The sequence below is a fragment of the Penicillium concentricum genome (genome assembly GCF_028827145.1).
Source record: "Penicillium concentricum strain IBT 3081 chromosome Unknown utg000004l_segment0_segment0, whole genome shotgun sequence".
NCBI lineage: Eukaryota > Fungi > Ascomycota > Eurotiomycetes > Eurotiales > Aspergillaceae > Penicillium > Penicillium concentricum.
In genome coordinates this window covers 2,532,651-2,558,842 of record NW_026622757.1, presented here as the reverse complement: position 1 = coordinate 2,558,842, position 26,192 = coordinate 2,532,651, and the positions used below count along the sequence as shown (strand labels likewise).

At 50.1% G+C, this 26,192-nt stretch overlaps 10 protein-coding genes across 10 annotated transcripts; 4 read left to right on the top strand and 6 right to left on the bottom strand.

The window, feature by feature from the left end:
- Positions 1-238: 238 nt before the first annotated feature.
- N7517_009926 (DUF1479 domain-containing protein) lies at positions 239-1,720 on the top strand (the record flags this gene model as incomplete). The annotated part of the gene is made up of 2 exons (XM_056727649.1): positions 239-499; positions 554-1,720. 2 exons carry the CDS (start codon positions 239-241, stop codon positions 1,718-1,720), a joined length of 1,428 nt encoding a protein of 475 aa, XP_056576221.1.
- Positions 1,721-2,099: 379 nt separating this feature from the next.
- Positions 2,100-2,445, top strand: N7517_009925 (uncharacterized protein; the record flags this gene model as incomplete). The annotated part of the gene is made up of 3 exons (XM_056727648.1): positions 2,100-2,199; positions 2,257-2,356; positions 2,415-2,445. The coding sequence occupies 3 exons, from the start codon at positions 2,100-2,102 to the stop codon at positions 2,443-2,445; spliced, it is 231 nt and encodes a 76-aa protein (XP_056576220.1).
- Positions 2,446-3,515: 1,070 nt separating this feature from the next.
- Positions 3,516-4,646, top strand: N7517_009924 (uncharacterized protein; the record flags this gene model as incomplete). Its single annotated transcript, XM_056727647.1, has 1 exon — positions 3,516-4,646. The coding sequence occupies one exon, from the start codon at positions 3,516-3,518 to the stop codon at positions 4,644-4,646; it is 1,131 nt and encodes a 376-aa protein (XP_056576219.1).
- A 559-nt stretch (positions 4,647-5,205) lies between these two features.
- N7517_009923 (DUF3176 domain-containing protein) lies at positions 5,206-6,822 on the bottom strand (the record flags this gene model as incomplete). Its single annotated transcript, XM_056727646.1, has 2 exons — positions 5,206-6,260; positions 6,327-6,822. The coding sequence occupies 2 exons, from the start codon at positions 6,820-6,822 to the stop codon at positions 5,206-5,208; spliced, it is 1,551 nt and encodes a 516-aa protein (XP_056576218.1).
- A 3,422-nt stretch (positions 6,823-10,244) lies between these two features.
- Positions 10,245-13,207, top strand: N7517_009922 (uncharacterized protein; the record flags this gene model as incomplete). Its single annotated transcript, XM_056727645.1, has 3 exons — positions 10,245-10,792; positions 10,852-13,117; positions 13,169-13,207. The coding sequence occupies 3 exons, from the start codon at positions 10,245-10,247 to the stop codon at positions 13,205-13,207; spliced, it is 2,853 nt and encodes a 950-aa protein (XP_056576217.1).
- Positions 13,208-13,560: 353 nt separating this feature from the next.
- Positions 13,561-14,601, bottom strand: N7517_009921 (sterol desaturase family protein; the record flags this gene model as incomplete). Its single annotated transcript, XM_056727644.1, has 1 exon — positions 13,561-14,601. The coding sequence occupies one exon, from the start codon at positions 14,599-14,601 to the stop codon at positions 13,561-13,563; it is 1,041 nt and encodes a 346-aa protein (XP_056576216.1).
- A 1,607-nt stretch (positions 14,602-16,208) lies between these two features.
- Positions 16,209-17,747, bottom strand: N7517_009920 (SEC14 family lipid-binding protein; the record flags this gene model as incomplete). The annotated part of the gene is made up of 4 exons (XM_056727643.1): positions 16,209-16,733; positions 16,809-17,183; positions 17,249-17,390; positions 17,482-17,747. The coding sequence occupies 4 exons, from the start codon at positions 17,745-17,747 to the stop codon at positions 16,209-16,211; spliced, it is 1,308 nt and encodes a 435-aa protein (XP_056576215.1).
- A 506-nt stretch (positions 17,748-18,253) lies between these two features.
- N7517_009919 (putative transcription factor (Snd1/p100)) lies at positions 18,254-21,101 on the bottom strand (the record flags this gene model as incomplete). The annotated part of the gene is made up of 2 exons (XM_056727642.1): positions 18,254-20,779; positions 20,964-21,101. 2 exons carry the CDS (start codon positions 21,099-21,101, stop codon positions 18,254-18,256), a joined length of 2,664 nt encoding a protein of 887 aa, XP_056576214.1.
- A 305-nt stretch (positions 21,102-21,406) lies between these two features.
- Positions 21,407-22,516, bottom strand: sod1 (superoxide dismutase SOD1). Its single transcript, XM_056727641.1, has 5 exons — positions 22,451-22,516; positions 21,896-22,075; positions 21,687-21,838; positions 21,531-21,627; positions 21,407-21,476 (listed from the first exon to the last, which is right to left on the bottom strand). The coding sequence occupies exons 1-5, from the start codon at positions 22,461-22,463 to the stop codon at positions 21,454-21,456; spliced, it is 465 nt and encodes a 154-aa protein (XP_056576213.1). The 5' UTR covers positions 22,464-22,516; the 3' UTR covers positions 21,407-21,453.
- A 2,152-nt stretch (positions 22,517-24,668) lies between these two features.
- On the bottom strand, positions 24,669-25,821 carry N7517_009917 (sedoheptulose-7-phosphate:D-glyceraldehyde-3-phosphate transaldolase TAL1; the record flags this gene model as incomplete). Its single annotated transcript, XM_056727640.1, has 4 exons — positions 24,669-25,289; positions 25,348-25,631; positions 25,701-25,712; positions 25,764-25,821. The coding sequence occupies 4 exons, from the start codon at positions 25,819-25,821 to the stop codon at positions 24,669-24,671; spliced, it is 975 nt and encodes a 324-aa protein (XP_056576212.1).
- Between the last annotated feature and the right edge of the window lie 371 nt (positions 25,822-26,192).

Sequence of the window (26,192 nt, the reverse complement as noted above, 5' to 3'; positions counted from 1 at the left end):
GCCTCATGAATGATGGATTCTTCACGGACTGATGTCATGGCGAACAGCGGCTCGGCGGGTAGATATCCTAATGGGGTAATTAATTGGCACATCGCTCTTTCCGACAGCGGCTCGACTACCGTTTGTAGTATATTTCCGCCTCGACTGATGCATGGTATGTTCCCCACGAAAAACATATAAAGCACCGGTGAAGATCCCCGCAAAAGTTAGAATACACACTTGTGAATTCACTTCAGCCATGTCGTTGTCAAAGTTTATCTCAAAATCCGCTGTCCGAGCGGCCTCTACATCGGCCCAGACAACCAAGGCCGCCGGTGATATCTCATCGGTCTTCCCCAGTTTACGGCCCGACTACAAGCCGGAACCTCTCCCCGCACGGTTTCAGGAGCTGAAGGCGAAAATCTTCGAGAAGAACAAAGATGCCATCACGAAGAGTTGGGAGCGGTTGCTTCCTAGCTTGGACGCCGAAGTGCAAAAGATCAAGGCAAAGGGCAGCGACGTATGTGCACATTAACCCGCATTACCGAACAAAAGACTAATTTATACAAACTAGATCATCCCCTCAATTGATTACTCTGATGTGATCTCTGGAAAGGTGTCTGAAGCCGCATTAAAAGAGATCCGCCACCGAGGCAGCGTAGTCGTCCGCAATGTGATCCCTCGGGATCAAGCCCTGGAGTATAAGCAACGGATCCGCGACTATGTGGCCGCCAACAAGGAGCGGGTCAAGGCTTTCCCAGCCGACTCCCCAGCTGTCTACGAGCTGTACTGGACTCCATCGCAGGCTGAAGCCCGCGGCCACGAGAACATGCTCAACGCTCAGCGCTTCGTCCAGCAGTTGTGGCATTCATCCGACCCCAACAGCAAGATCTCAACCACCAACCCTCTCACCTACGCAGACCGTCTGCGCATCCGCGACCCCGGTGATTCAAAATTCACCCTCGGGCCACACATTGACGGCGGTTCCCTCGAGCGCTGGGAAGACCCCGAGTACTCCCGAGTCTACACCAAGATCCTGGAAGGAAAGTGGGAGCAGTACGACGCATGGGATGCGCGACACCGTCTGAACGCCAAAATGGATCTATACAACGGTGCCGGTGCATGCTCCATGCTGCGGTTCTTCCAGGCCTGGCTATCTATGTCGGACACCAAGCCCGGTGAGGGCTCGTTGCACGTCTGCCCCATGATCAACCACAGCACAGCGTACACCATTCTTCGTCCTTTCTTCGACGTCGAGAGCTCAAAACCGGCCCTGGATACTACATTCCCCGGCTCCGTACCTGGAGCTTGCCAGGAATACAACCCGGTCACGCACCCGCATCTCGATCTCGAGTCGACCATGGTTTCCGTACCGCAGGTTGCGCCTGGTGACTTTGTCGCCTGGCACTGCGATTCTCTTCACTCTGTGGACAAGGAGCACCGTGGTACCCAGGACTCCAGTGTTATGTACATTCCTGCTACCCCGCTGTGTGATATGAATGTGGACTACCTCCTTAAGCAGCGCCAGGCTGCGCAGACCTATTCACCTCCGTGGGATTTCCCCGGTGCTGGTGGACCCGGCGAGGCCGGATTCAAGGGTGCTATGGATTGGTCGGCGCTGAGACCTGAGGGTCAGCGTGCGATGGGATTAGGCAACACTCCCTGGGAGATCACCGATGTCATGAGCGAGGGTGAGAAGGAAGCTATCCGGTCTGCCAATAAGGCCTGTTTCGGTGTTTAAGATTTGTTTGGGATAGCATTTTTCTGGAGTTTCTGCTTGAAAGGTGCTTTCAAAGCTGTGTATAACAACTTGTATTTGAAAAATCAATTTTGATTACTATTCACATGAAAAATCACATGCCTTATCCACTGAGAGATCCCAACAAAACACAATTCAATAGTGCCACAGTAGTGGCACAGCAAAACGCCACATCAATGCCACAGCGAACAGCCACAGTTCGCCCCACATCCAACTAACCGCCACCCAAGGTTGCCTTGGCAAAAGAGGGGCAGCTTTTGCCTAGTTAGACGGATTCCCCGACACAACTCTTTTTCTTTTCCCTTCTCTTTACTCAGGATATCTTTTGAATTCACAAATAATTCAGACATTTACTATCACAATGGATTTCATCAAGAAGGCAGTTTCCAGCGCTAGCGGCAACCACGAGGATAAGCCTGTCCAGAACAGCACCCAGCAGAACGACGACTACGTTGACAAGGGTGAGTAACTGGTTCTGCTTTGCGCAATATGAATTTTCGACTAAGCCTTTCCTTCAGCCTTTGCTGCCGGTGTCAAGAAGTCTGGCTACAATGTCGACCGCAACATGCAGGAGAAGATTACCGATGGTGCCCGCGAGGCCTACGAGAAGGCCACTGGGTAAGTGACATTCTAGATTCTTTGGGTTTGGATGCTAATGTATGATTCTACAATACAGTAAGCAGGTCAGCGACAAGATCTCCAACTAAACCAATCATTGGAGCAATCATATTTGGGGGGGAATGAGTGAATGAATACCCAGACAGAATCGCAGATATGATAGACATGTCAACCTAATTAAACTTGTCTCTACCTCACTTGACATGGGGAGTTTTGCGTAGTTTAATTAGTTCAGTTGAACCCATAAAATCAACAGCAAGATTCACGGTCAACCCGAGGCTAAGCCCTGAAGGGGGTTCTCGGGTTCTGCGCACCAAGTTCTTGACTAAGAAGGGATCTTCGATCGTACCATGGACTGTCGAAATCAAACCAAAGATACGGGCGGATCTCGGAGATAAATGCATCACGTTACCTTCCATGGATAGAAATCAATAGCGCGATCTAGGTAGATCTTGCCTAAGTGGGCCCGGAAAAGGACAGATCCTCAATTATGATTGGTTCATCTCATTGTTATTGGCCAAAAAAAAAAGGAAAGACAAGGGCGCCTACATATGTAGGCACGTTTGTTTACGGATTAGATCCATCCCACCTATCTCACAGTAAATAGTCTAGACTGTGGCTGTATAATAAACCAGCATAGCCACACATGAGGGGAAATGAACTCTATCCTTTAGGGCGGCTAAGTCCGGCTTCCCAATAAAGAACTAAATTCGACCAGCAAATCACAAGCTCGCATGGCTTTCTCATGGCGTGATCTTCTGTTCGTAGATTGGATGATATCACACTATTAACTATGGATCAAATATGGGGTCAATTCCGATTTAAGCGACACCAGCTGAAAAGTGGCTCCCAAGGTTTGGGCAATCAATACCAAATAAGCAAAAAGACTAGTGAGCTCTGGAGATGTTAGCTTCTCCGTGCCACGATCATTGGCCCCTGCTTGACTTGCTCGCCTCGCTTGTCCGAATGTTGTCATTGAGGGGTTAAGAGAGGGGCGATTCTCTTCTATTCCATTCGACCCCGTTCCTGGGAGAGAAATAAACCGCTCACCTTATGTTGGGATAGACATAGTATCCCTTAAATAATCACTACATCCTCTTCCAAGTTCTATTCATCTTCTCATTCCAAACATAAACCAATTCCCCTTAAATCAATCAAAATGTCTTACCGCAACGAGTCCGACAGCTACGGCAGTGGCAACCAGAGCTCCGGCTACGGTGGCAACAACAACGACTCCAGCTACGGAAACAAGTCCAGCTCCGGCCGTGACGAAGATAGCTACGGCAGCAAGAACACTAGCTCCGGCTATGGTGACAACAACTCCAGCTACGGCAACAAGTCTAGCTCCAACCGTGATGAGGATAGCTACGGCAGCAAGAACACCAGCTCCAGCTACGGTAACAACAATGACTCCGACAGCTACGGCAGCAGCAAGAAGGACTCTAGCAACACCTACGGTAGCAACGACAACGACTCTTCCAGCTACGGAAACAAGTCTAGCTCCAAGCGTGATGAGGACAGCTATGGCAGCAAGAACACCAGCTCCAGCTATGGTAACAACAATGACTCCGACAGCTACGGCAGCAACAAGAAGGACTCTAGCAACACCTACGGTAGCAACGACAACGACTCTTCCAGCTACGGAAACAAGTCTATCTCCAAGCGTGATGAGGACAGCTACGGTAGCAAGAACACCAGCTCCAGCTACGGTAACAACGACAATGACAACGACTCCTCCAGCTATGGCAACAAGTCTAGCTCCAAGAAGGATACCTACGGCAGCAATGACTCTAGCAACACCTACGGTAGCAACGACAACGACTCCTCAAGCTACGGAAACAAGTCTAGCTCCAAGCGTGATGAGGACAGCTACGGTAGCAAGAACACCAGCTCCAGCTACGGTAACAACGACAATGACAACGACTCCTCCAGCTACGGAAACAAGTCTAGCTCCAAGCGTGATGAGGACAGCTACGGTAGCAAGAACACCAGCTCCAGCTACGGTAACAACGACAATGACAACAACTCCTCCAGCTACGGCAACAACTCTAGCTCCTCCAAGAAGGATACCTACGGCAGCAATGACTCCAGCAACACCTACGGTAGCAACAACGACTCCAGCTACGGGAACAAGTCCAGCTCCAACCGTAATGAGGACAGCTACGGCAGCAGCAACAAGAACTCCTCCAGCTACGGCGATAACAACAATGACTCTTCCAGCTACGGTGGTAACAATAACTCCAGCGATAGCTTTGGCAGCAAGCTCCTAAACAAGGCTGAGGGTACGTGATTCTTATTCTTTTCTGAAAGGCTTTGAGGATTATATGCTGACCTACATATCAATTTAGGATACCTCAACAAGAACCGTGATGATTAAACTCGTTCTTTGCTGGCAGATAAGGTAACTAGTGGAAATGAGCTATTTCGCTGGGATGTGTCGTTCGGAAACTAGTATATACTGAGACACAATATACGATTTATCTATTACATTTTTTGGATTCGAAAGAATATTGTAAGACCCTTGGATAGTATCTAAGGGGATACTTAGGATAAATCTGGAATCAGGGAATAGAGAGAAAAAGTGTATGTAGTGATATTAGGAAGGACTAATAGCTACTTCTAAACCAGCCTACGGAGGTGATATATATATTATAGCATACATGAGCCCCGGGTCGATGTAGGGAACGTCCGTCGGGATCTTTCCGGACTCTCAATGAATGCTTCCGGACTGCTCGCTTTATTTCCGTGGTTATTGTACACATGTAGCATACGTGACAAGGGAAGAAATAGCCAGGAAGAGGGCCACCCCAAAAAGACAAGAAGCTCTCTAATTCAATTATAATCTTATCCTAAGGTCTAGGCGTAAATTCCATATTATCACCCCGTAAGACACACAGTTTGTCCCCCAAGGCCTCGATACCGGCGAGAGGCACATCATTCGACGACAAAGGCATGTGACCATAGTCTCTTACCCCCTCCACAGAATGGAATAATAGAGCCAAGTTAGAAGACTTCCAGAGAGTAGCGCTGCGTCGAAAATTGGACATAATGCTGCATGCAAGTAAGATACCCGCGCCAATCACTACTAATACCGGGAGTGTTATCCACGGCCAGTTCACGTGGATATATGTCTCAAGGCGATAGGCCAGTCCATTCGCAATGGTACTGTTTCGCCCGGTGCGAATTCGCTCTGTGATTCCCCAGCCGATATTTTCCACAATGCGGGATAAGTTGCCGGCAACCAGGACGTCAGTCAGTGCAGCTCCTTCCCCAAAGGGGGTCATGGCTTGAGCATCAAAAATATCAGCTAGAAGGTCCGTAATCTTTGCGTGATCTGCGGCATGAAGTGCAAACATGACCTCCGGCGGGAACTGCCCGACTGATGGCCTGAACCAGTTCAACCCGGAATTTGGCGAGCCAACGCTTTTCAGCGGTACGGGTATTTCGTCCTGGATGTGCAGGGTATTTCGCGTGACTGATACATTGCGGTAGAGATACGCGGTAAGGCTTAATCGACACTCGTGGACTTCGAATTCCGACAGGTTTTGTCCAATCAGGCGCCACACGGCAAAGTTGATAAGGTCCGCGTATGGTTTACTAGGACCGATAGTCGTGTTCAACAGAGTGTACTGGAAGGTCGCGCTTTGATGTCGCCTTTTCGATGTGAGATGGTAGCCTCCGGGGGTGGTGATGTTGCAGTCTCCTAATCTTGAGTTCATGGGATACTCGCAAGTATTAACGACCGACTGGGTGACATTTTTGCATGCTCCGGCCGCACCCAGTGAGATGTAACTGGAGTTATCTGGCCAGGTACACTGGGAGGTTGGACAGATGAAGGCGCGCGGCGAAGGCGATCCGAAAACCCCATTATAAATGGCTCCCTGCATAGCAAAGTCGGTATAGTCTTTTTTTGGCCATTGTCAGCTTGTATATATACCACATCATCCCCTGAGATGCAGTACTAACTCACCGACTATGTTGTTTTGCGGGTTGTAATACGCCCCAGTTTCATAAGCCTGGCTGATCCTGAAAGACGCGGTCTCATTGTGCATGGCAGCCTGGCGACTTGGAAAGGATACCAACTGCTGTGCAAACGGATCGAACGCCAGAGCAACAAGGGTTATAACCGCACCCAGAGCCCCCAGGCTCAGAGGTAGCTTGCAGACGAACAATAGTGCACCCAAGGGTCCACAGCTTGCATTGTTATACAAGTCCAAATCGCTCAATCGATGGGGTCTGTTGAAATGCAGCCACTTCAACTGGCTAATGGATGCCGCCACAGGGAGTAGTAAGCACGCTTTGGAAACCGTCGCAAGGACTGAAATCACAGTGTTGAGTGCGATTGGTAGATTCCATGCGGCGAGAGTGGTTTCTTGCTTATTGATTAGAACAGCCACTATAGCGACCACGCAGGCAGCGCTGAAAACCAGGGATGTTATTTCCCATAACCAACTATCCTTTCCCATTATAAATCTCCCAGTTTTTTTTATAAATGGCTCATCTTCGCGACCGGTGCTGCTAGCGCCTTGGTTCTGACGCGGTGGAGATGGGCAGTGTGATTCACGACTCATACTGCTGTTCCATGCATATTCACCATCTCTTCTTCCTTCGCCTAGAGATGGATTATCCACTAAAGTAAAGATATGGCATCAGTCTAATGGGCGCACCAGAGTCAGTGGAGTGTTCTCACGAAGGCTTATAGCCGATGATGCTCTAGCCTCTGCTGAGGTGCTTGTGGCCGAAGGGTCTGAAAATGCGTGTAATGCAAAAGATACTCTATCTGAATCTGAATTCATTGTGAGTTATTGAAGAGTAAATTTTGTGCAATGCCCGCCTTTTTCTCTAATAATTAGATTTCCCTCTTGTCTTGTCGACGAGGCTGAAACTAGTAGCGCCTGTGCCCTGCAGGCTTACGCCCTTTGCCCACCAATCAACTACCAGATGGTGACAAAGAGCCTCTGCCGCTCTATCTAGTTAGCTCAGGGGTTGATGCCAGATACCTAAGGCACCCACCATTACACCTTTTCAAGTATAGACATCCCCGAGCTGCGGAGAACAAAGCCTCCGTTTCTCCTTTGCTGGCTCGCTCAGCTTGGTTCAGCCACCCTGAAGCCCTCCATCTGCATGTCAATCATGGCCGACGTGGCCTCTTGAAGCCCATCGTGCCACAGACTGTTTAGCGTCCTTCTCCGCGGCGGACACTGTTGGTTGGCGAATAGATGCCCTACTCGTACTCGCTTAGCAGTGCAGGACGGAATGTAATATTATTCCCCGTTATTAGCACTATGCTCGATCAAAAGAGCCAGCAGAGATGCCTTGCTGTCGGCACGCGCTTCAACTGGTCATTCCATAAAGAGCGTGCCTTGTTAAGTAAGGTTCACCTATGGAGAAAGCATATATATGCTCATCATCAACAGCACTACACTCATTTTCCTTTAGAGCCTCACTTCAATAGAACAAATATGATTCTATACACCAATAACCTCAAGTTACCCTTTTGCTCATATCTGATTCTGCCATCTGATACTACACTATTATCAACTTTTCAGTCGTGACCGACGCAACGAGGGCTTGATGCCAGAGTCGTCCCTTTGCTCACTTTTTTACTCTCGATTGCTCTTCCGAGTGATCACGATAAAGGATATTTTCTTTATATAGAGTATCATAACATTAAAAGCCGCTATAGCTATAAATTCTTTACTATAAGGGTTACCCTTAGCTCTACTATATTCCTAGGTTCCGGAGGTAGTAAATGACGATAAAGCCTCTACTTTTATCTTACCCTCGGTTTACGAGATCGACTACTGGTGATAGCATTTACTAGATTGATTCCTCCCGATATATCCCTTAGTGCTCTCGCCGATAATAATCTCATCGGCTATTAGGATAATCCATAGATCTAGTTAACTAGCGTAGTTGACTATGCTATCTTATTATGTTAGCCGGAACGGATCACCATTTGACCTGAAGGATACTAGAGATATCAGGGTGAACGCTTGAATGGCCGCTCGGTAACGTTGCACTGTTTTTGGGAGTAGTTAATGCATACATGTATAGATCTATATAGATGCCTCGAGCCTTGGAATAGACCCCTGGGTAATCCATGACCGCTTGCCCTCTGAGTGCGTTACTATATATTCTGCGCATCTGCTCTTAGAAGTCCTTGCTAATTGTCTTAGTTCATTTGACTGCATCCGGTGTTCAGCTCACGGACATTTCCGGACGTACAAAGGGCCACCAATATGAAGGAAGATGGGATGAGGTTGCTAGATTACTAGAGGGGACTCCACCAAATCCACCAAATGTGTTTTTATTTCATAGGTGATGTTAGATGCTTCTTTCGAAACAATCCAAAGGTGGTATTGAACCGGGAGAAGTTATTCGAAACACTAAGAGAAAATCCCTCGCAATGGCATAGGGATATTGAAGCTTCCACCTTGGGTGAGTCGATTTCAATATTTGGTTGTATTTATTTGGCAAGAAAGCAACTTTTCCTGACGTTGGCGGCTCCGGCTCATCGTAGGCTTTGCATCCAACCCCCCGAGCTTCCACCAATGCTTCCGGCACGTGGGTTCCGCGCAGCTACTCAAGCCTTGCCAGTCACGGATGGATCATACCTTCTACGTGGAAGTACCATTAATGCACACTACTTCGAACGAATCCCACCTGAACTAAGATTGGAAATTGCAACTAATTCATCAAGTGTGGACTTCCTCAGCCAGCGACTCTATTCAAGGGCAATGGCAGATATATTCGAAGGTCAAACATTCTGGAAAACAAGGTTCTTCATACACGGCGATAGAGGCTATCTTGCCTTTCTGACTAAAGGTATCAAGCGTGAAAAAGACTGGCGACTAATTTACCGTTGTACTCACAACGTTTCCAAATTACACCCCGAGCTCCGCAGAAGACAGCATTGGCGACATAACCGATGGCTGAGAGATTTCTGTACCATGACTAGAGAGCAGAATGTTCTATCTCATGATGGAGTTGGCAATGCAGAATCTCCGCAGTGGCAAAAAGCTGCCGGGAAGATATACTGTAACAGGGGAACTCGTGGTTCGCTGAATGCAGCTAATTGGAAATTGTGCGCGACATGTTTTGCCGAGCATAACCCATTGACTCAATCAGTTCCCTTCTCTAGGGCTGTTCTGGGACTCGCTATCTCTATTCTCTCAGACCCACGCTCAGATGCAGACTCAGGAAACACTTTTATCGCCGGCTTGGAGCTTATTTATCGTTGTGATATCCCGAATATTGTTCTTGGCTATCGTCGTCCAGGAAATCAAATAGTGATTGATCCTCAAGCAAGACCACTTAGGGGATTTGAGGTGATGTTTGAACAAGGAGATATTCGCGCAATACGTCCGATTTTCAATACGACGAACCTTTGGTTTGGAAAGCCCGTTGATGGATTTGATTGATCCTGCAGGCTCGTGCGACTGTCAACGGAGAATTACATACTAGCCCTTTCGGCAGACTTCGATGTAAGTCTTGCTAATCACCAGCCTGCTCAGCTTCTTGTCGATATCATAAGGATATTTATGCGGCCTTGTGATGTCTTTTTGGTAGTCTTTTAGGGGTCTTTTTAGGACTCTTCTTAGATGTTCTTTTTGTATGTCTTTTTTTAGATATTTCTTCACCCTCTCATTTGGATACCTAGACCGCAGAGAACTGGAACAGTGTTTAATGTCCAGATGACTTTGTAAATAGCGATGTACTAAGGTGTACCTTTCTGCCCTGGATGTCCATGGATGTAGACGGAACGGGGAGGATCTGGGATCTGGGGCGGCCATCACCGCCCGGACTCCGCCAAGATTGTATTGACAACATCCATTCTACACCTCCCCTCCTCCCCTCTTCAATGCTCCAATAAGAGCTACTCACAATGCGGCTTCAGGCGGCGCTCTTTTTCGCCGCGTGCCTATCGCCCGCGGCGGCCATCTACTCTGACGAGGTCAACCACATCGACTTCCACCACGCTCTTCTCGGCACCCCATCCCCCGACTCGACCTTCTTCCTCAAGCCATCTCCATCTTCAAATGCCTCCCTCCTCTATACCCTATCTGACAAGCTGCTCGTGGGTGCTGTGAACCCCCGCGACGGCGCGCTGGTATGGCGCCAGAACATCTCGCGGTCGGCCGACTCTCCTGCGCATGGGACGGGTCTCTTGCGCGGATTGGATGGGAACGATGCTGTTATAGCTGCGGTGGGTAACTACATCTCATCCTGGAGTGCCCAGGATGGCAAGGTGGGATGGGAAAATCGAGTTTCCGAGGGTGTGGTTGCTGATCTCGAGCTGTTGGAGCTTGAGGATGCTACCGCGACCTCCGGAGTGAGAGATACGATTGCTGTGGTTGCCAGCGAGGGCACCGGAATCGTGAGACGGCTGGATGGAAACACTGGAAGGACTGTGTGGGAATACAAGGATGCAAGGTGGGTTTTGTCTTTGGCTTTCTTTTTACAAGTCCCAAGCTAATGAATTGTTCTTCTAGCGGCGACGTTCCATTCCAAGTGTCGTCTTCTTCCACGGAAGTCTTCTATATTTCACTCCAGTCGGCTATGTTGAAGGGTTACAAGATCAAAGTCACCGTTTTGGACCCATTGACTGGGCGACAGACCCGTCAACAGATTCTGAACTATGAGGCTGATGTGGCTACCCCAGAGTCCGTCCACTATGTGGGCGCTAATTCCGCCTCGCCTATCATCGTTTGGACCGACAAATCGCAAAAGTTCCTGAAGGTCAATGTCATCGGTACCAAGGAGGTCGCCTCTATTGCCATTGACAACACCTCCGGCTCCGAAATTCGACAGATCACAGTCCACGCTCCCCACAAACTCAACGCTCTGCCCCATTTCTTGGTCCACTTTGCAACCGAGGCTGGAGCCTGGTCTGAGGTCTACCATGTAGACTTGATGTCTGCCAAGGTCGCCAAGGCTTACCGGCTGCCCTATCTGCCCGGCCAGTCGGTGGTCGCGGCCAGTGTCATTGACGCTAATGTCTATTTCACTCGAATCACGGACACGGAAGCCGTTGTTGTATCATCCGCCTCTCATGGAATTCTGGGACGATGGGATCTGCAGAAGCCTTCTTCTGACAGGGCCCTTCACTCAGTATCAGAGGTCGTTGCCAAAGGAAAATCTGTGGCTGTTAGGTCGGCGCTTTTCCGGAAGCACGGAGATTGGCAACTCATCCGAAATGGCCAGATCGAGTGGACTCGGCATGAGGGTCTTATTGATGCTGTCGCAGCTACCTGGGCGGAAACTGCCGCCCAAGAGGACCTCGCTCATGAGCTGGAGGTCGAGGGCCACGAGACTGTGTACGGCGCGTACCTACACCGGGTGAAGCGTCATATCCGGGACTTGGAACATCTGCCCGAGTGGCTGAAGGATCTTCCTAAGCGCATTCTGAGCAGTATCTTAACCGACGAGGTGTCCAACCTAGACAGCTTTGGAGTTGCCAAATCAGTAATTGTCGCCACCAAGAACGGCCGTGTCTACGCCTTGAACACTGGCGACCACGGCGCCGTGTCGTGGGGCATCCAGGCAGTGGAGACGTCGCAGTGGAATGTGAAGGCTATTTTGGCTTCGCCTGGAGTCGCGACCATCTACTCCGACGACGGAAGCTCTGTGACTTTGAATGTGTCGAGCGGAGAGATCGTTTCGCGCATCGAACCATCCAACAGCAAACTCCACTCGGTTGCTGTCTTCGAGGCGCAGGATGGAAGTTCACTGGCCACCGTCGGTGTCCGTGAAGATGGTACTCCGGTCACTGCGTTTGCTGACGACAATGGGTTCCTGGTAACCACCAGCGTTGATGGCCGAGTCCTCGGCTGGGTTGCAAAGGATAACAAGACTCCTGTGTGGGAGTTTATCCCTCCCTCCGGAGAGAAGGTCGTCAAAGCGACCGCTCGCCCTGCGCATGATCCTGTTGCATCTATCGGCAGGGTCCTTGGAAACCGCTCGGTCCTTTACAAGTACCTCAACCCTAACCTCGCCCTGGTGACTGCGGTCAACGAGCAGACCCACAACGCCAGTTTCTACCTGTTGGACGGAGTCTCAGGCAAGGTCCTTCACGCAACCACCCAAGCAGGTGTTGACTCCACGCAGCCCATCGCATCCGTGATGTCCGAGAACTGGTTCGCCTACTCATTCTGGGGTGACGTTACCGGCAGTGAGTCCTCCGCCAAGGGCTACCAACTGGTGATCTCGGAGCTCTATGAATCCCCCTTCCCCAACGACCGTGGTGTTCTTGACTCCGCCACCAACTACTCTAGCACTGCCACTCTCCCGTTGCCCCACGTCATCTCCCAGGCCTTCATGATCCCCGAACCCATCTCCCACATGGCCGTCACTCAAACGCGCCAGGGCATCACCACCCGTCAGCTTCTCTGCACTCTCCCCTCCTCTAACTCTCTCGTTGGCATTCCTCGCCCCGTCCTCGACCCCCGCCGCCCTGTCGACCGTGACCCCACCGCGGCCGAGGCCGAAGAAGGCCTGTTCCGCTACGCGCCCTACCTCGACTTTGATGGTAGATGGTACCTCTCGCACACGCGCGATGTCGCCGGCATCAAGGCTGTGCTCTCTCGCCCTACCCTGTTGGAAAGTACCAGTCTTATCTTCGCTTATGGAAGCGATATTTACGGTACCCGAGCCACGCCCAGTCAGGCATTTGATATTCTTGGCAAAAGCTTCTCCAAGCTGCAGCTCGTTCTCACCGTGGTTGCACTCGGAGTTGGTGTCACCATTTTGGCTCCGATGGTAAGTTTTCTGTCTAATTTCTCCAGGTGCATTTGCTAACTTTTTGTCTAGACCCGGAGGAAGCAAGTTAATGCCCTGTGGAGGGCTTAAGCCTTCTAGGCTCATATACCAGATGTCATATTGTTCTTTAGACTGTAATACATACGTTGGTTATCAAATTCTCCACACGTAGCACCTCAAGTACTAGCATACCACTGCGAATATTAGTCGCCATACCGTACTCCAGCCAATCTAACCTGCTGAAAAGAAATTGCAGCCTGGTATACCGAAAGTCATAGGTCATAGGGAACATTTCATTCATTCAGAAACATAAGATTCCAAGGATCTAACGTAATATCAAACAGCATAGCAAAAGAAAACAATATCAACAATCCTCCACAACTGTACAGACTTTATGTACTGAGTTTCCACACCAAAAAAACCAAATCATCAACGAGCCAACCTCAATACAACGGCATAGGCGACGAATTAACATAATCAACATTATGTTCAACAGACTCAATGCGATCAGCACAAGTCCCAAAAATCCGATCCCAAAGCCTCGTCTGCTTCCCATAATTATGACTCTTCTTCCACCCCTTCCGATGATGCAAATCATGATCCTCAATGACAAGCTCCGCATCAAACCACCTCAAAGCCCAACTCAACGTCGACGGCGGCGTAGCATGCACCCTCAACCCACTATGACCCGCCAATTCCGCAAACACCACATACTGATGACAAACCCACCACTCATAGAACCCCATCGGCATCCCCATAGCCCGCATACTGAAATAAGTCATAAGCGGGATACCCAGGATATCGAAGAACTCCTGCTCAGAGTCCGCGTACAGCGTTAACAGCGGGTTCGGATGCTTAGTGAGGTGGTGGGTACGGTGGTATTTCCATAACGCGCCGACATCATGCATCAGTCGGTGATACCAGTAGAACCAGAAGTCGAGGATGATACCGTATAGCCCGGCTTCGAGGGGTAGCCAGATGAAGCTCATTGTTGAGGGTGGGTTTGTTGCGTGGTATGCGATAAAGACGGTGAACATTGGGCGGAAGGTTGATGTTGACATGAGTGAGCGGACGACCTTTGCGACGCCGACGTCTGGGACGCCGTCTCGGGCGTGCTTATCGCCATCTAGGAAGCCGTGCTGATGACCCAGTCGTCGGAGGACGTGGAGTTCATGGATGGCGATGGTTTTGAATGCCAGTCCGTATAGGAAGAAGGCGCCCCAGGCGCTGAGGTTGTGGCCTGTGAAGGAGACGTAGGCGTGGTGGAGTAGGAGGGGGATGGCGGCGTGCGTCAGGACCCAGCGGTGCATAGACCAGTCTGGGACATAGGGCACTGCGTCTTCTTTTAGATGGATGGGGATGTTCTTGTCGAGGTGTTCTGGGTGAATTCCTAGTAGTTCGTAGAACCAGTGGAAGAGAGTCCATTCTGAGCGGGCTTGTTGCCGCCAGGTGGACTTCATGGAGTCCTTTGGGTTGGGACTCATTATGGATGATTCGTAGACGGTATAAGGGTGTTGGAATGCACACTTCAGCCCACCCCCAGGTACGGGGTGGATTGGTGGGTTTTAAGTGCTTGGGCTTATTGTCGATCACTCCCCAGTCGTTCGGGTCATTGGAGACGCTCGGCGCATGTGAAGAAAGCCCACTTCTTTCACGCTCCCCGCAAAAATGAGCCTCGGACGTTTGGCTGGTTTAGAATATGATGTCGATCACATCTCATTTTGGTATCTTTCCCAACAACATGGCCATTTTAGCGCGTTAGTTAGCGTTTGGGCTCAACATGGTTGCCTTATGTTTGTGTTTCGGGCTGATTCGGGGATGATATCATGATACAGGGGCATTCATAAGTAAAGGACTTGTTTATTTGGTTAATCAGGACCCGATTCTGGATGTTCATCGTATTTGGCCGTATAGATGTGACGTTGCCCTGAGTCATGTGGTCAACCAAGCCCTTATTCCTAATTTGGTCAACTTACTACTAGTGAGGTTTCTGGATATTTCCTGGATTTCTGTTCCATTATATCTAGAACAGACGCTCTATATGATTTAATCTTTTCAACATATTCTGTATTCCATGGCTAATGTTTCCATCAATCTAGTTATAACACTGAGAAGGTGGACATACATCTGAAAAGACAGCTACAAAGACAGTCCAGTGTTATTGAATATAACATCCCTGATATTCATCTTAAGCCAAATGTATTAGAATATCAAAGCCATATGCCCCATAAACAGCAATTCTTGATGATCATATATAAATCCGTTTGTCACTTTTCTGACATCTATAGACATACAAACGAGAGAGCAGGGCCTGGATGTTGGTAAATGGTGACTCCTAGGTAATTAGCTGCTTGATTCAATGAGATCCAGATGGTCTACTTAACTCAAGTCCAAAGTAGTCAGCCAAAATCCTCCCTGGATGGCCGAGTGGGTGAGAGACACGAGGTCATCTGATTGCTGGCTGGAACAGTGAGCACGGGTGATACCGCATTGGGAAGGTCAGCAATGGTGAAACTGGTGAGGGTTTCGATCCTCACCAGGAGTAATTGGGACGGATTACTTTTTTTTGCTCCCTTTCTATACAGCCCTTCACCACTATAGTCTCTTGCTCTCTTTTCTTAGCTTGTCTAGGGCTGTAGCGGTAGAATAGCTCTCTACAGCAGGATATTCTGATATCATGGATTATAGTGCTTTGTTTCTCTTGTTTGAACCTGTCTTGGGGGGTGGGATACACTCATGGCATTCTAGCCCGACACTGGGGGTTACGACCAACTCTATTAAACGTTAAGCACGAATCAAAGCCCATCACCAGTTTGAAGAAGAGCACATTTCATATATAGAGAACAAGAGCAAAGTAAAAAGACAGCATATAAATGTTGAAAAGATGGGGCCACTACCGACATCATGCAATGATTTCGCAAGCACATGCAATTCCCTAGTGTACATTATAAAGGCAGCCAGATATTCAACAAAATAGATAGAATAAAAAATATGCCTCGGTATTGAGATCTGCGCTATCTTGTATGTCACATCGCTAATGGTATGTCCAAACACAAACCCCACGATTATTCTTGCTGCCATTCTATGTGCTCTATGCGGCAACAGTATTCTGTGTCTCCTCCACAGACAACTGATTCACCTTAACCGCCACATCGTCAATAGTCTTACTATCCTCTGCTTTAGCCTCTGCGCCACTAGACGCCTTCTCCGCAGAACCAGCGGAGTTAGCCTCTGACTCGACCGAAGCCTGTGTCTTCGGGATGGGAACGATTTCCCTCCGCTCCTTTCCATCAACGGTGCCCAGTACCTTGAGGAGATCGCCCTCGAACAACACAGGGCCCTTGAGGATATCCTTCCGTTTTTGGCCGTCGGTGATCGGTTGTTCGATGCCACGGAGGAGTTCGCGACTGGGCTCGTCTAGATTCGGCATCTCGCCCCATGACCAGTCCAGCTCGCCACCGTATTGCTTGGGGATGCTGGATGGCTCCATGAAGGAAGTGAGAGTTGGCTCGACCTCTGCGGCGGAGAGAATGAAGATCTTTGAGGTTGTGCCTGGGTCGAACCAGCGCTTGATCCAACCCCAGACGGTTGGGAAGAATGCGGGTGCTCCGATAATCTGACAGTTGAGTTAGTTCCACGATCTTATCTTCAACGGCCCTCCGGACGGATTAGACGGGGGTGGACAACATACAAAGATTCGATCCAACGTCTCGGGGTAATGCGCGGTGGCCAAAACACTAGCATCCTGCATATGACTCTTCAGGTTCCAGAACTGCTTCAGCCCGACACCGCTGACATCCACGATATTGGTCGACGTCACGATAGGCGTCTCTGGGTTCGGACGTGGGAGCGCGGACGCGAGCGGCATCACGAACCGGAGAAGGTTCTCATACAAAGCGAAGAGGTTCAACAAGCGCGCGGGGACTGTGGATGATTTGTGCGTTTCGGGTGTACCAGTAGTCATGGTGGAGTTGTAAGCAGCGACAGCCTTGTTATCCAGGTGGCGGATCTGGAAGACGTAGATAGGGATTCCGCGGCGATCGCGACGGCCTGTCCATTGGGGGTACTGTAGAGAGAGTAGATATCAGCACGAGCTCTATGTTCTCGTTCGCAAGGTATTGTAGAGCGCACCATCCGTCGAGCGGCCTCGTATGAATCCACGCTGATGTTCTCATATAGCTCCTCGATGGCGTTGTCTTTGCGCCAGTCTTCAGTGTCCTTGAATTGAGCCCACGCGCCTTCAACGTCAAACTTGCGAGCGCGGAGGAATCGCCTGCGCAAATAATCAAAATCAGTACTCGATCATCTTTTTCGTTTTGGCCATTTCTAGCTGTGGTGGGGTCTGGCGCGGAGGCGCAACATACAATAAAGTCGCATCATCCTGGCTGGCGGGCTTTGCTTCGACACCCTCTGATCGTTCCACAGCAGGGGTGTAGTATTTCCGCTCAGTGCACAGCGCCTTAAACTCCTGCAGCTTCTCGTCCTGCTCCGGTGTAAGGTGGTGCAAGTGTCCGGCGAGCCATGCGGTACCAGAAGCTTGTGAGGCGGATGCGGCGGGATCGTTCTTCGAGGAATCGGTACGCGACAGGTCCTGTTCGGATGCCTGCGGAGTTTTGTTGCCCCAAAACATAGTGAGTTATCTCTTATGTTTGTTTACTTTTTTGAAAGAGAGATCGACCATCTGAAATATATCTCGGAGGTGGCGGAGGGAAAGAGGCGGTGAAATAAATGTGACAGTTTAGCCCCGAGGTCGGTGCCCAGATGATGCTTTGGCTGACTCTATTTGTGATACATCTTTCTCTACTTCTTTATCACGCATTTGGGTGAGACCTCATTTTTGAGAATGTTGAATGTTGAGTTAACATATATTTCTGCGTAGATCGATCGATCAACAAAGCTAATCAGCAGGATCAACCAAAGTAGCCATCCCTAGCAACTGACATGCGGATGAAGCTATACGAGCTAGTGTCTTAAAGGGCATGAAAACACAAAATGCAATAAAATTCCGTCCTAAATTAAACCAAGTACCATATCTCAGTGTACACAGCACAGCCAGATGCTAATCATAGGGCCGACCCCAACCATATCTGTACAGATCGCCCTCATACAGCTCAAAAATCAAATAGTTGCAAGAAATTAGTCTTCGGACAGATCACCATACTCCCACATACCGCGGCGGTCGGCCTTAGCCTCGTCCTCGAGTGCGCGGAGGTTAGAGAGGGTATCAACGGAGGCACGCTCCCACGCCTTCAACTTGCGGGGAACCATGGCCATACCCTCGTGAATGATATCAGCGTTAATGCTGTTGTCCAAGTTCTTGGAGGCAGAGGGATCAAGGAGTGTGACGTGCAGGGTGCCATCCTGGTCAACGTGGTCAACGTTTGCCACGAGCTGGCGGTCGAAGGTCTGGTCGCCGACGAAGCCGACGGCATCCTCAAGGTAATCCTCGGAGGTGGGGAACTGCAAAAGAGAGAGGACTGCGTCCACGGCCTGGGGGCGGAGGGTCTGGCCGGAGAATTGGGGTTGAGTGAGAGGACGGAGTGATGCCCATGGCAGAACCTCAGAGTTGCCGTAGTCGACGTAGACCACCTCGGCCTGCTCCTTCTCGCGGTCGTTGCGGCGCACCTTGGCGCGGTACCAGTCGCCGTCTTCGGTGAATTGAGCGGCAACCCAGTCGCCGGCCTTGGGAGGACCGGGCAGCGGAGTGTCATTGGCCTTGTTAATATGGAACTTGCGGAAAGCGCTCATCAGCTCGGTGAGGGCATTGGTACCGGTGCCGATCTGCTGCAGCTTGAGCTTTGCAGAGGTAGGGTCAATGTAGGTAACCATAACGTCGCGGTAGTCCTTGCGACGCTGTGCGGGGACGGCATCGCTCTCAGTGCCAGTTCCGGTGCCATTGGCGGCCTCGGCTTCCTCGGCCTCAGCAGCCGCCTTGACGGGGTCCCAGTCGTGCCACAGACCCTTGCGGGCGTCCTTGGCCCGCTGCTCAGCAGCGAAATACTCGTTGGCGTGACCAGACTGCTCAGCCGAGTATGCGTGGACGGTGGCGAGACCCTCCTCTAGGAGAACGGTTGTGAAGTTCTCCTTGTTGATGTACAGGCTGCCGATAAATCCGCCAACCTTGTCAATAGTCTCAACGTCAATTTCAACGTCGCGCTGCATGCAGCGGCGGTTGGCAAGGTCGTGGGCCTCTTGGCCGAAAGGCTCACCAGCGTCGCTGGGCCCGCGGGAAGAACGCGGGGCACGGATGCCAGAAAGAACGAGGGTCAATTTAGCGTTATCGCGGGGAACTAGAACAGTGAAGCGAGCCGCAGACTTGACAAAGTCGACGACGGCCGGGACACGCTTTTGACGCTGCAAGATACCAAGCTCCAGCTTGGCCTTTTGTACGCTCTCTGAGTAGTCCACCACCTGCTTCGCCTTGGGAGGCTTGGAAGACCACATTCCACGGCCTTCCTTCTGGGCCTCAGCCTCGGCAGCGAGCAGCGCATCGTAGTCGGGAGACCGGTCAGCGTCATCCATACGGTGGCGAATGACAGAGGAGTAGCCAGCCTCCACAAGGGCCAGACCGACGTTGGTGTTGCCCTGGACAACAGTAGCGACCTCGCGCTCCTCGTAGCCCTCGTTTGCTGGCTTCTTGCCGTTCACGGTAACCATGACATGCTTGGCGATCACGCGCTTGCGCAGGAACTCCTTCGCCTCGGCAGCAAAGGGAGACTGCTTGGGGTCAGAGGGCTTCGGCTGACGGATACTGGCGAGGCTGATCTTCTTCTCCTGGCCAGCCTTGTTGCGGATGAAGAGGGTATCTGCATTCAACACACGGGTGACAACGTAGTCCACAGCCGCGGCACCAGCAGTCGTGGGTCCTGTGTGGTTAACCCACAATCCCTTGCGGTCTGCCTTCGCAGTAAGTTCCGCCTGGCGGAGAAGAGCCATGTCCGGACCCAAAAGCGTGGAGTGGTGATCCTGGCAGCGGGCTAGACCAGCTTCCAGGAGGAAACGAGAGATGTTTCCGTTGGGGTGAAGAAGGGTGGCAACAATCTGTCCCTGGGGGGTAACACCAAGCAGAGAAACCTTGACCTTGCGCTGCAGCAATCGTTCCTCGACAAACTGCTGTGCCTCATCACCAAACGGCTCAGCCGCGGTCTCTTTGCCATCAGCGGTCGTGCGCTTAGCAGATGGTGCCCGGATACCAGCAACAGCAATGACTGTCTGGATGTGTTCCTGGGGCTTGAGCAGTAAACGCAGCACAATACGGTCACCGTTCAGGACCTTCTCGATAATACCCTCCAGCTGCTGGCCCAAGTTACGCTTAACCAAATCGCGAGCGCCAGTCAGCTCGTAGCTAGTATCGATGTGGGCATCCTCGCCACCGGCCCAAGTTCCCTTGCCTTCCTCCTGGGCGAGGGATTCCAATGCTCGCAGGCGCTGCAGGAGTGCAGCGGTCTCCTCAGATTCATCTCCGCGTTTGCCTGCTTCTTCGCGAACTCGTGTCCAGCCCTCCTGCACACTGATATCGGGCAATGAGGCGTCGAAACCGGGCAGCTTGATGGTGCCGTAGTCACGCTTGGCACCGGTGGGGATGGTGTAGACAACGTGGAACTCGACAACTTTGCCAACAAGGAGCTCACGGAGGAATTCGCGGGATTGGAAGGCGTATGGCTATAATTGACACTTTAAATTAGTTTTGTCTGTTTTTCTCACTTCTTCTTCGGTCATGGCTATTTCATCCAATGCTGTACGTAGCTCATAAGGACCAGAAAGACCACCAGTTGGAGATCACAACAAGCAACAATCTGGTCTTCTAATGGTGCAATCAGGGACTCTATCTCAACAATGCACCTACCTCATCGCCCTCTCTCCTTAATCTCGGAGCAGAGACATAAGCCAAGCTCAGAATACGTTCTTGTGAAGGATTGGTGATATGCGACAGCACGACCGTGTCACCGGACAGGACGGACTTGACCCGGGCTTCGAAAGGCATAATGAATGAAACAAGTCTCCACTACCACACAATTGTGATGAGATTGAAGACAAACCCAGAATAAAAACACAAGGAAGAGAAAGAGAAGTTAGAGAGCAAGGGGAATGTCCTGAGGGGAAACGTGGCCGGTGTTTGGACTTGTGGGGGAAAGCGGTCAGCGGATCCGAGCTTCTACGGAAGTCTACAAAGCATCGAATGATCGAAGCTATTCGATCACGACATATATATCCAAATATACACATGGCAAATTGGCATTCATTCATGTATCCTAAACGGAGTATCCTGCAATTTTTATCCACCAATTACGGGGATATCAAAAATCCAGTTTTCAAAAGGGGATAGAGCTGCACATTTATGCGGCAATACCAATGACACCTAAAACATCTCATTAGCATTCATCTTCACTACATCACACCTTCATGAACTTACCGCAAGCAGGGCGGGGGCCGGCGTTACCGGTCTTCTTGGACTCCTCGTTACCACCCTTGCCAAGGTCATCAGTACCGGCGTGGACGACGAGAGTGCGCTAAACAGATAAGGTTAGCAGTCTGTTTCAGCAATGCCAGATATCAATTATGAACTCACGCCCAGAACGGACTCGGCACCAATCAGCTTGATGAGGTTGTCCTCCTTGGAGCCGTTGGCGTTACCCTCAGCATCAGTCTTGAAGTTGCCAAGGTCACCGACGTGACGCTCGGTGTCAGTGGGAGCACCGTGGGTCTTGCCGAAGGGGTTGACTAGAAGCAATCAGTATTCGATCCTTCCTCTTCGTCTTTGGCTCACGAATGACATACAGTGAGGGCCAGCGGAGGTGCAGCCGTTGGTGTTGTCACCGAACTGGTGAACGTGGAAAGCACGCTCGGCGTTGGCATCGTGGCCGGTAATGTTCCAGGAGATGGTGGTGGGGGCACTCTCGTTGGCCTGCTCGAAGGTCACGGTGCCGGCGACCTTAGCGTCACCACGGAGAACAGCAACTGCACAGAAAGAAGAGTGGTCAATGAATTGTTCTAGAAGGCTTATCGAAGGCTGCCCGGCATGCCGGCTGGATCTCCAGCTCCCTAGGGTATGATCTTAGGCCCAGCAACGGCTCGTGCCGCACTGGTCTAGGATCAGAATTCCGCGCTTCTAGCAAATAAGCAGCGATGATCCCCAGATTTGTCCCAGAGGCATGGGCAAACATCCAGACCGCAGTGGAGAGCTGGGGAGAGGATGCAAGCTGATAGGCTCGGGTTTGAGCTCTGGATCACAAGGTGCTCAAATCTGCTCACACCCAAGGTCCCCTCGCCACATATGGGGAACTTGGAGCTGAAGATCTTATGGTGCAGCGAGAGCCAATGGAAATTACTTACCAGCCTTAACCATTTTGATTATCTTAAATGTTTTAGATTGAAGATTGAAGAAGAAAGGTATTGTGAAAGAAGAGGAGAGGAAGGGGGCGGATGAAGATAATAAAGCGGATGATGTTGACGTGACTCTGAACTTGTATTGACAAAGTACTGGGTACATGTATTTTAGTATAGAAAAAGCTGTGCACACCGGTACTCGGTACTTAATACCACAGCAAAACATCCCCCACCTTCCCAAGTGGGCGGCGAGTCGGAACGAGGGGGAATGACATAATTATTAATTACATACTGAACACTTCAATTTTCAATATACCTTTATGTACTCCGTACTACTTGGTATATATACTTGTACTCTGCTATGTCCAATACATCATCTTGATTGTTTCTACTAGAGATGTATCATTGCACAATTGTGTCACATCCAATAGCTCCAATTGACCTCGGGTAATAAAAGAATAGCAATGCCGTAAATGACACCATACCTTGGATGCCGTAAATGACACCATACCTTGGAAGAGCATGGATTACGTGCGGGGGCCTGAATAAGCCGACCCGGCTAGATTCCACAGTCACAAGGGTCCTATTGATACTACTCACCGCCTTTATTTGATTGTTATCAATTTTTGTTGGACCTTAAGAGCTAAATGTTTGATATGTACCTTTTATATGAAAATCCTTAATGAAAGCCTGATGGCGTAAATATATACAACATACTAGTGGGGACTAGTGCACTATAGATGGGGTCTTGGGAAACAAAGAGAGTGATTTCGGATATTATTGTACCCTATTCGCACCTTCGGCTCATCTTCTGGTATATTTTCAGAGACATAGTTTGGATATTATCGTAGATGCAGTGAGAGGGAATGACTCAATTTGAATACAGCCGTGAAGTATGTATACACCAAAGAAAGCGAAATTGTACATGAAGTCACATTGCCAGTTAAACTCCAGTCATCCCATGCCATCGTCGGGCGTGGAGAACAGGGGCTCCCCGTCCGCTGAGCTTTAGTCATCTCCATGATGACATCCATGGATACTTTCAGCACCTTGTTGATTGTTCCGATTTGCAGTTGAGCTTACCCGCATCTATGCTCGGTCGTCTCAATGAGTCGCTGACACATGTTTCTCCTAGACTTCGCCCGTGTCAGCTATAGCGAGTATGTCTAGCAATAGTACTCACCCGATGCCTAGAGATACCATTGAATACAGGACCAGTTATGGAAGACTGGGAAGTTGGTTGTGGCTTTCTCGTCTCTTGGGGGTTCTGTTCGGGGAAATAATTCCTACGCGTTGAGAAACGCTATTTGTACTCGGAGCCTTCTTGCAAGGAATGACCCTGAACTACCTCGCGGACCTTGCGCTAATACATGCATGGAGAGGGTGTTTCTTAGACATGCGTCGTTTTAGGGGCAGGGTGCTCTGTCTGATGTCAAAAACCGCCCATAAGGCGGCTCTCATAAATTGATGCCATCCAGTCAAATAGCGCCTAAGCAGGGCCCAGATTCCATATGTCCCTCAAATGTCTAACTATGCTTGGTTTTCAGCAAAGTCGTCATTGGGTCAGTCTCTCAACCGTATGCAACCCGCTCTTTTGGGGATGAATTATTAGATTGACGCGTTGATGGGCGGCTCTGTATCTCAAAGTAATGAGGCTGACAGGACAAGTAATCTTGAGCCAATGAGCGCCACGGCTGGAGTAGGCAATATATTACTGTAGCTTTCCTAGACCCCATTACTACATTGCAAAACATAACTAAATTTGGCTCCCACCCGCATTCGCGCACGAACGTTCCGTATCAGCAACATAAGACGGTCACTGTAATCACGTAGGCAAACCAGGCCGCTACTCCTGGTTGATTGGTAAACGCGGGGCTGGCAGCTCGAGATCGGAATTGTATGGTCAAGAACATTTGAGCCTCTAATCAAAATTTGATTGTTCGAGTGGATTTGGTATGGATTTGGGCATATGTTACATTATGCAGGCAATGAACCCCGGAGTGCAAGATAAAGGGGGGTGGAGGAAGAAAGGAAAGAAATAAGAGATCATTACAGAGTATGGTAACCTTGGGAAGTTCCCGATGCTGATGGATCGGGTTTCTACAGATACTGGAGAGAGAATAGCACATTCGAGACAATTTCATCAATTCGTATCTACCGATTCCAATTTTTGGGAGATCGCCAATTTACAAAAAATTAAACAATTAAAAGAACATCAGAAAACCTAAGCCTGGATCTTCTTGGCAAGGAGCTCCTTGAGGGTAACGGCATCAGCAGCGAACTTAGAGATGCCCTCACGGAGCTTCTCAACAGCCATAGTCTCCTCGTTGAAGGCGAAGCGGAACTCAGGCTCGTTGTGGAGGTACTCGCGCTTCTGGAGGTCAAGGCTGGCGGCACCGGCGGGGTTGAGCTTCTGGGGAACGGCGTCGGTGGAGTTGTAGAGGTCCTCGAGGAGGTTGGGGGAGATGGTCAGGTAATCACAGCCGGCCAGCTCGGTGATCTCGCCAACGTTACGGAAAGAGGCACCCATGACAATGGTGTTGTAGCCGAACTTCTTGTAGTAGTTGTAGATGTCCTGGACGGACTTGACACCGGGGTCCTCCTGGGGGGTGAAGTCGCGCTTGTGGGCAGCCTTGTACCAGTCAAGGATGCGACCGACGAAGGGGGAGATGAGGTAGGCACCGGCCTCGGCGGCGGCAATGGCCTGAACCAGAGAGAACATGAGGGTCAGGTTGCAGTTGATGCCGTGCTGGGACTGGAGGATGTGAGCGGCCTTGATGCCCTCGTAGGTGGAGGCAATCTTGATCAGGACACGGTCCTTGGAGATACCGTTGTCGGCGTACAGCTGGCAAGGGTTAGCTTGGAATTGTCCAAAGTCATTCTGGGTGAACTGGTAAACGCACCTTGATGATCTCAAGAGCCTTGTCGACGGAACCCTGGGTATCGAAGGACAGCTTGGCGTCAACCTCGGTGGAGACCTTGCCGGGAATGATGTTAAGAATCTCCTTTCCGAACTGGACAAGGAGACGGTCGAGAGTGGCCTCAACCTGCTCATCGAGGGTCTTTCCGTTCTTCTTGCCGTAGGCAACGGCAGTGTCGATGAGAGCGGCATACTCGGGCTTCTTGGAAGCAGCCAGAATCAAAGAGGGGTTGGTGGTGGCATCCTGGGGCTTGTACTTGCCAATAGCTGTGGTTTAGGTTAGCTAGCTATTCAATGGAAACAATATCCCGTTTGAGCAAGATCTAGAAAACATACTGGCGAAGTCACCTAAAAGTTTGTTAGCGGAGTTTCAATGCAACGGCAAGATTGATAGCTTACCAGAGTCGCAAACGACGACGGTACCGGAGGCCTTGAGTTGTTCGAGAGAAGAAGACATTTTTATGAATTGAAAGGTGAGATAGAGAAAGTATGAAGAGAAGAGAAGAAGAGTGGCGGGCGGCGCGGTATTTAGGAGGAGGGGTGGTGTCATAGACCAGAACCAAATCAATTGCCGAGTACTTACGTTTAGTATGTAATTACCATAGTAAATGGAAGTACCTGGCCACTGCCCCCGTTTTCCAAGTGGGATGGTGGGGCAAAATGACGCCGATGAAATCAGAGCTCCCCCTTTCTCTTTTTTTTGCCATTGCTTCCTTCTTAGATTCTTTACTCATCTTTTTCAATCTTTCGTCTTTTCTATACATATTCTAATTATATGATTTCATATCTACTCTCCTTGAGCTGCTTGAGCAGTTGTGCTATAATCCA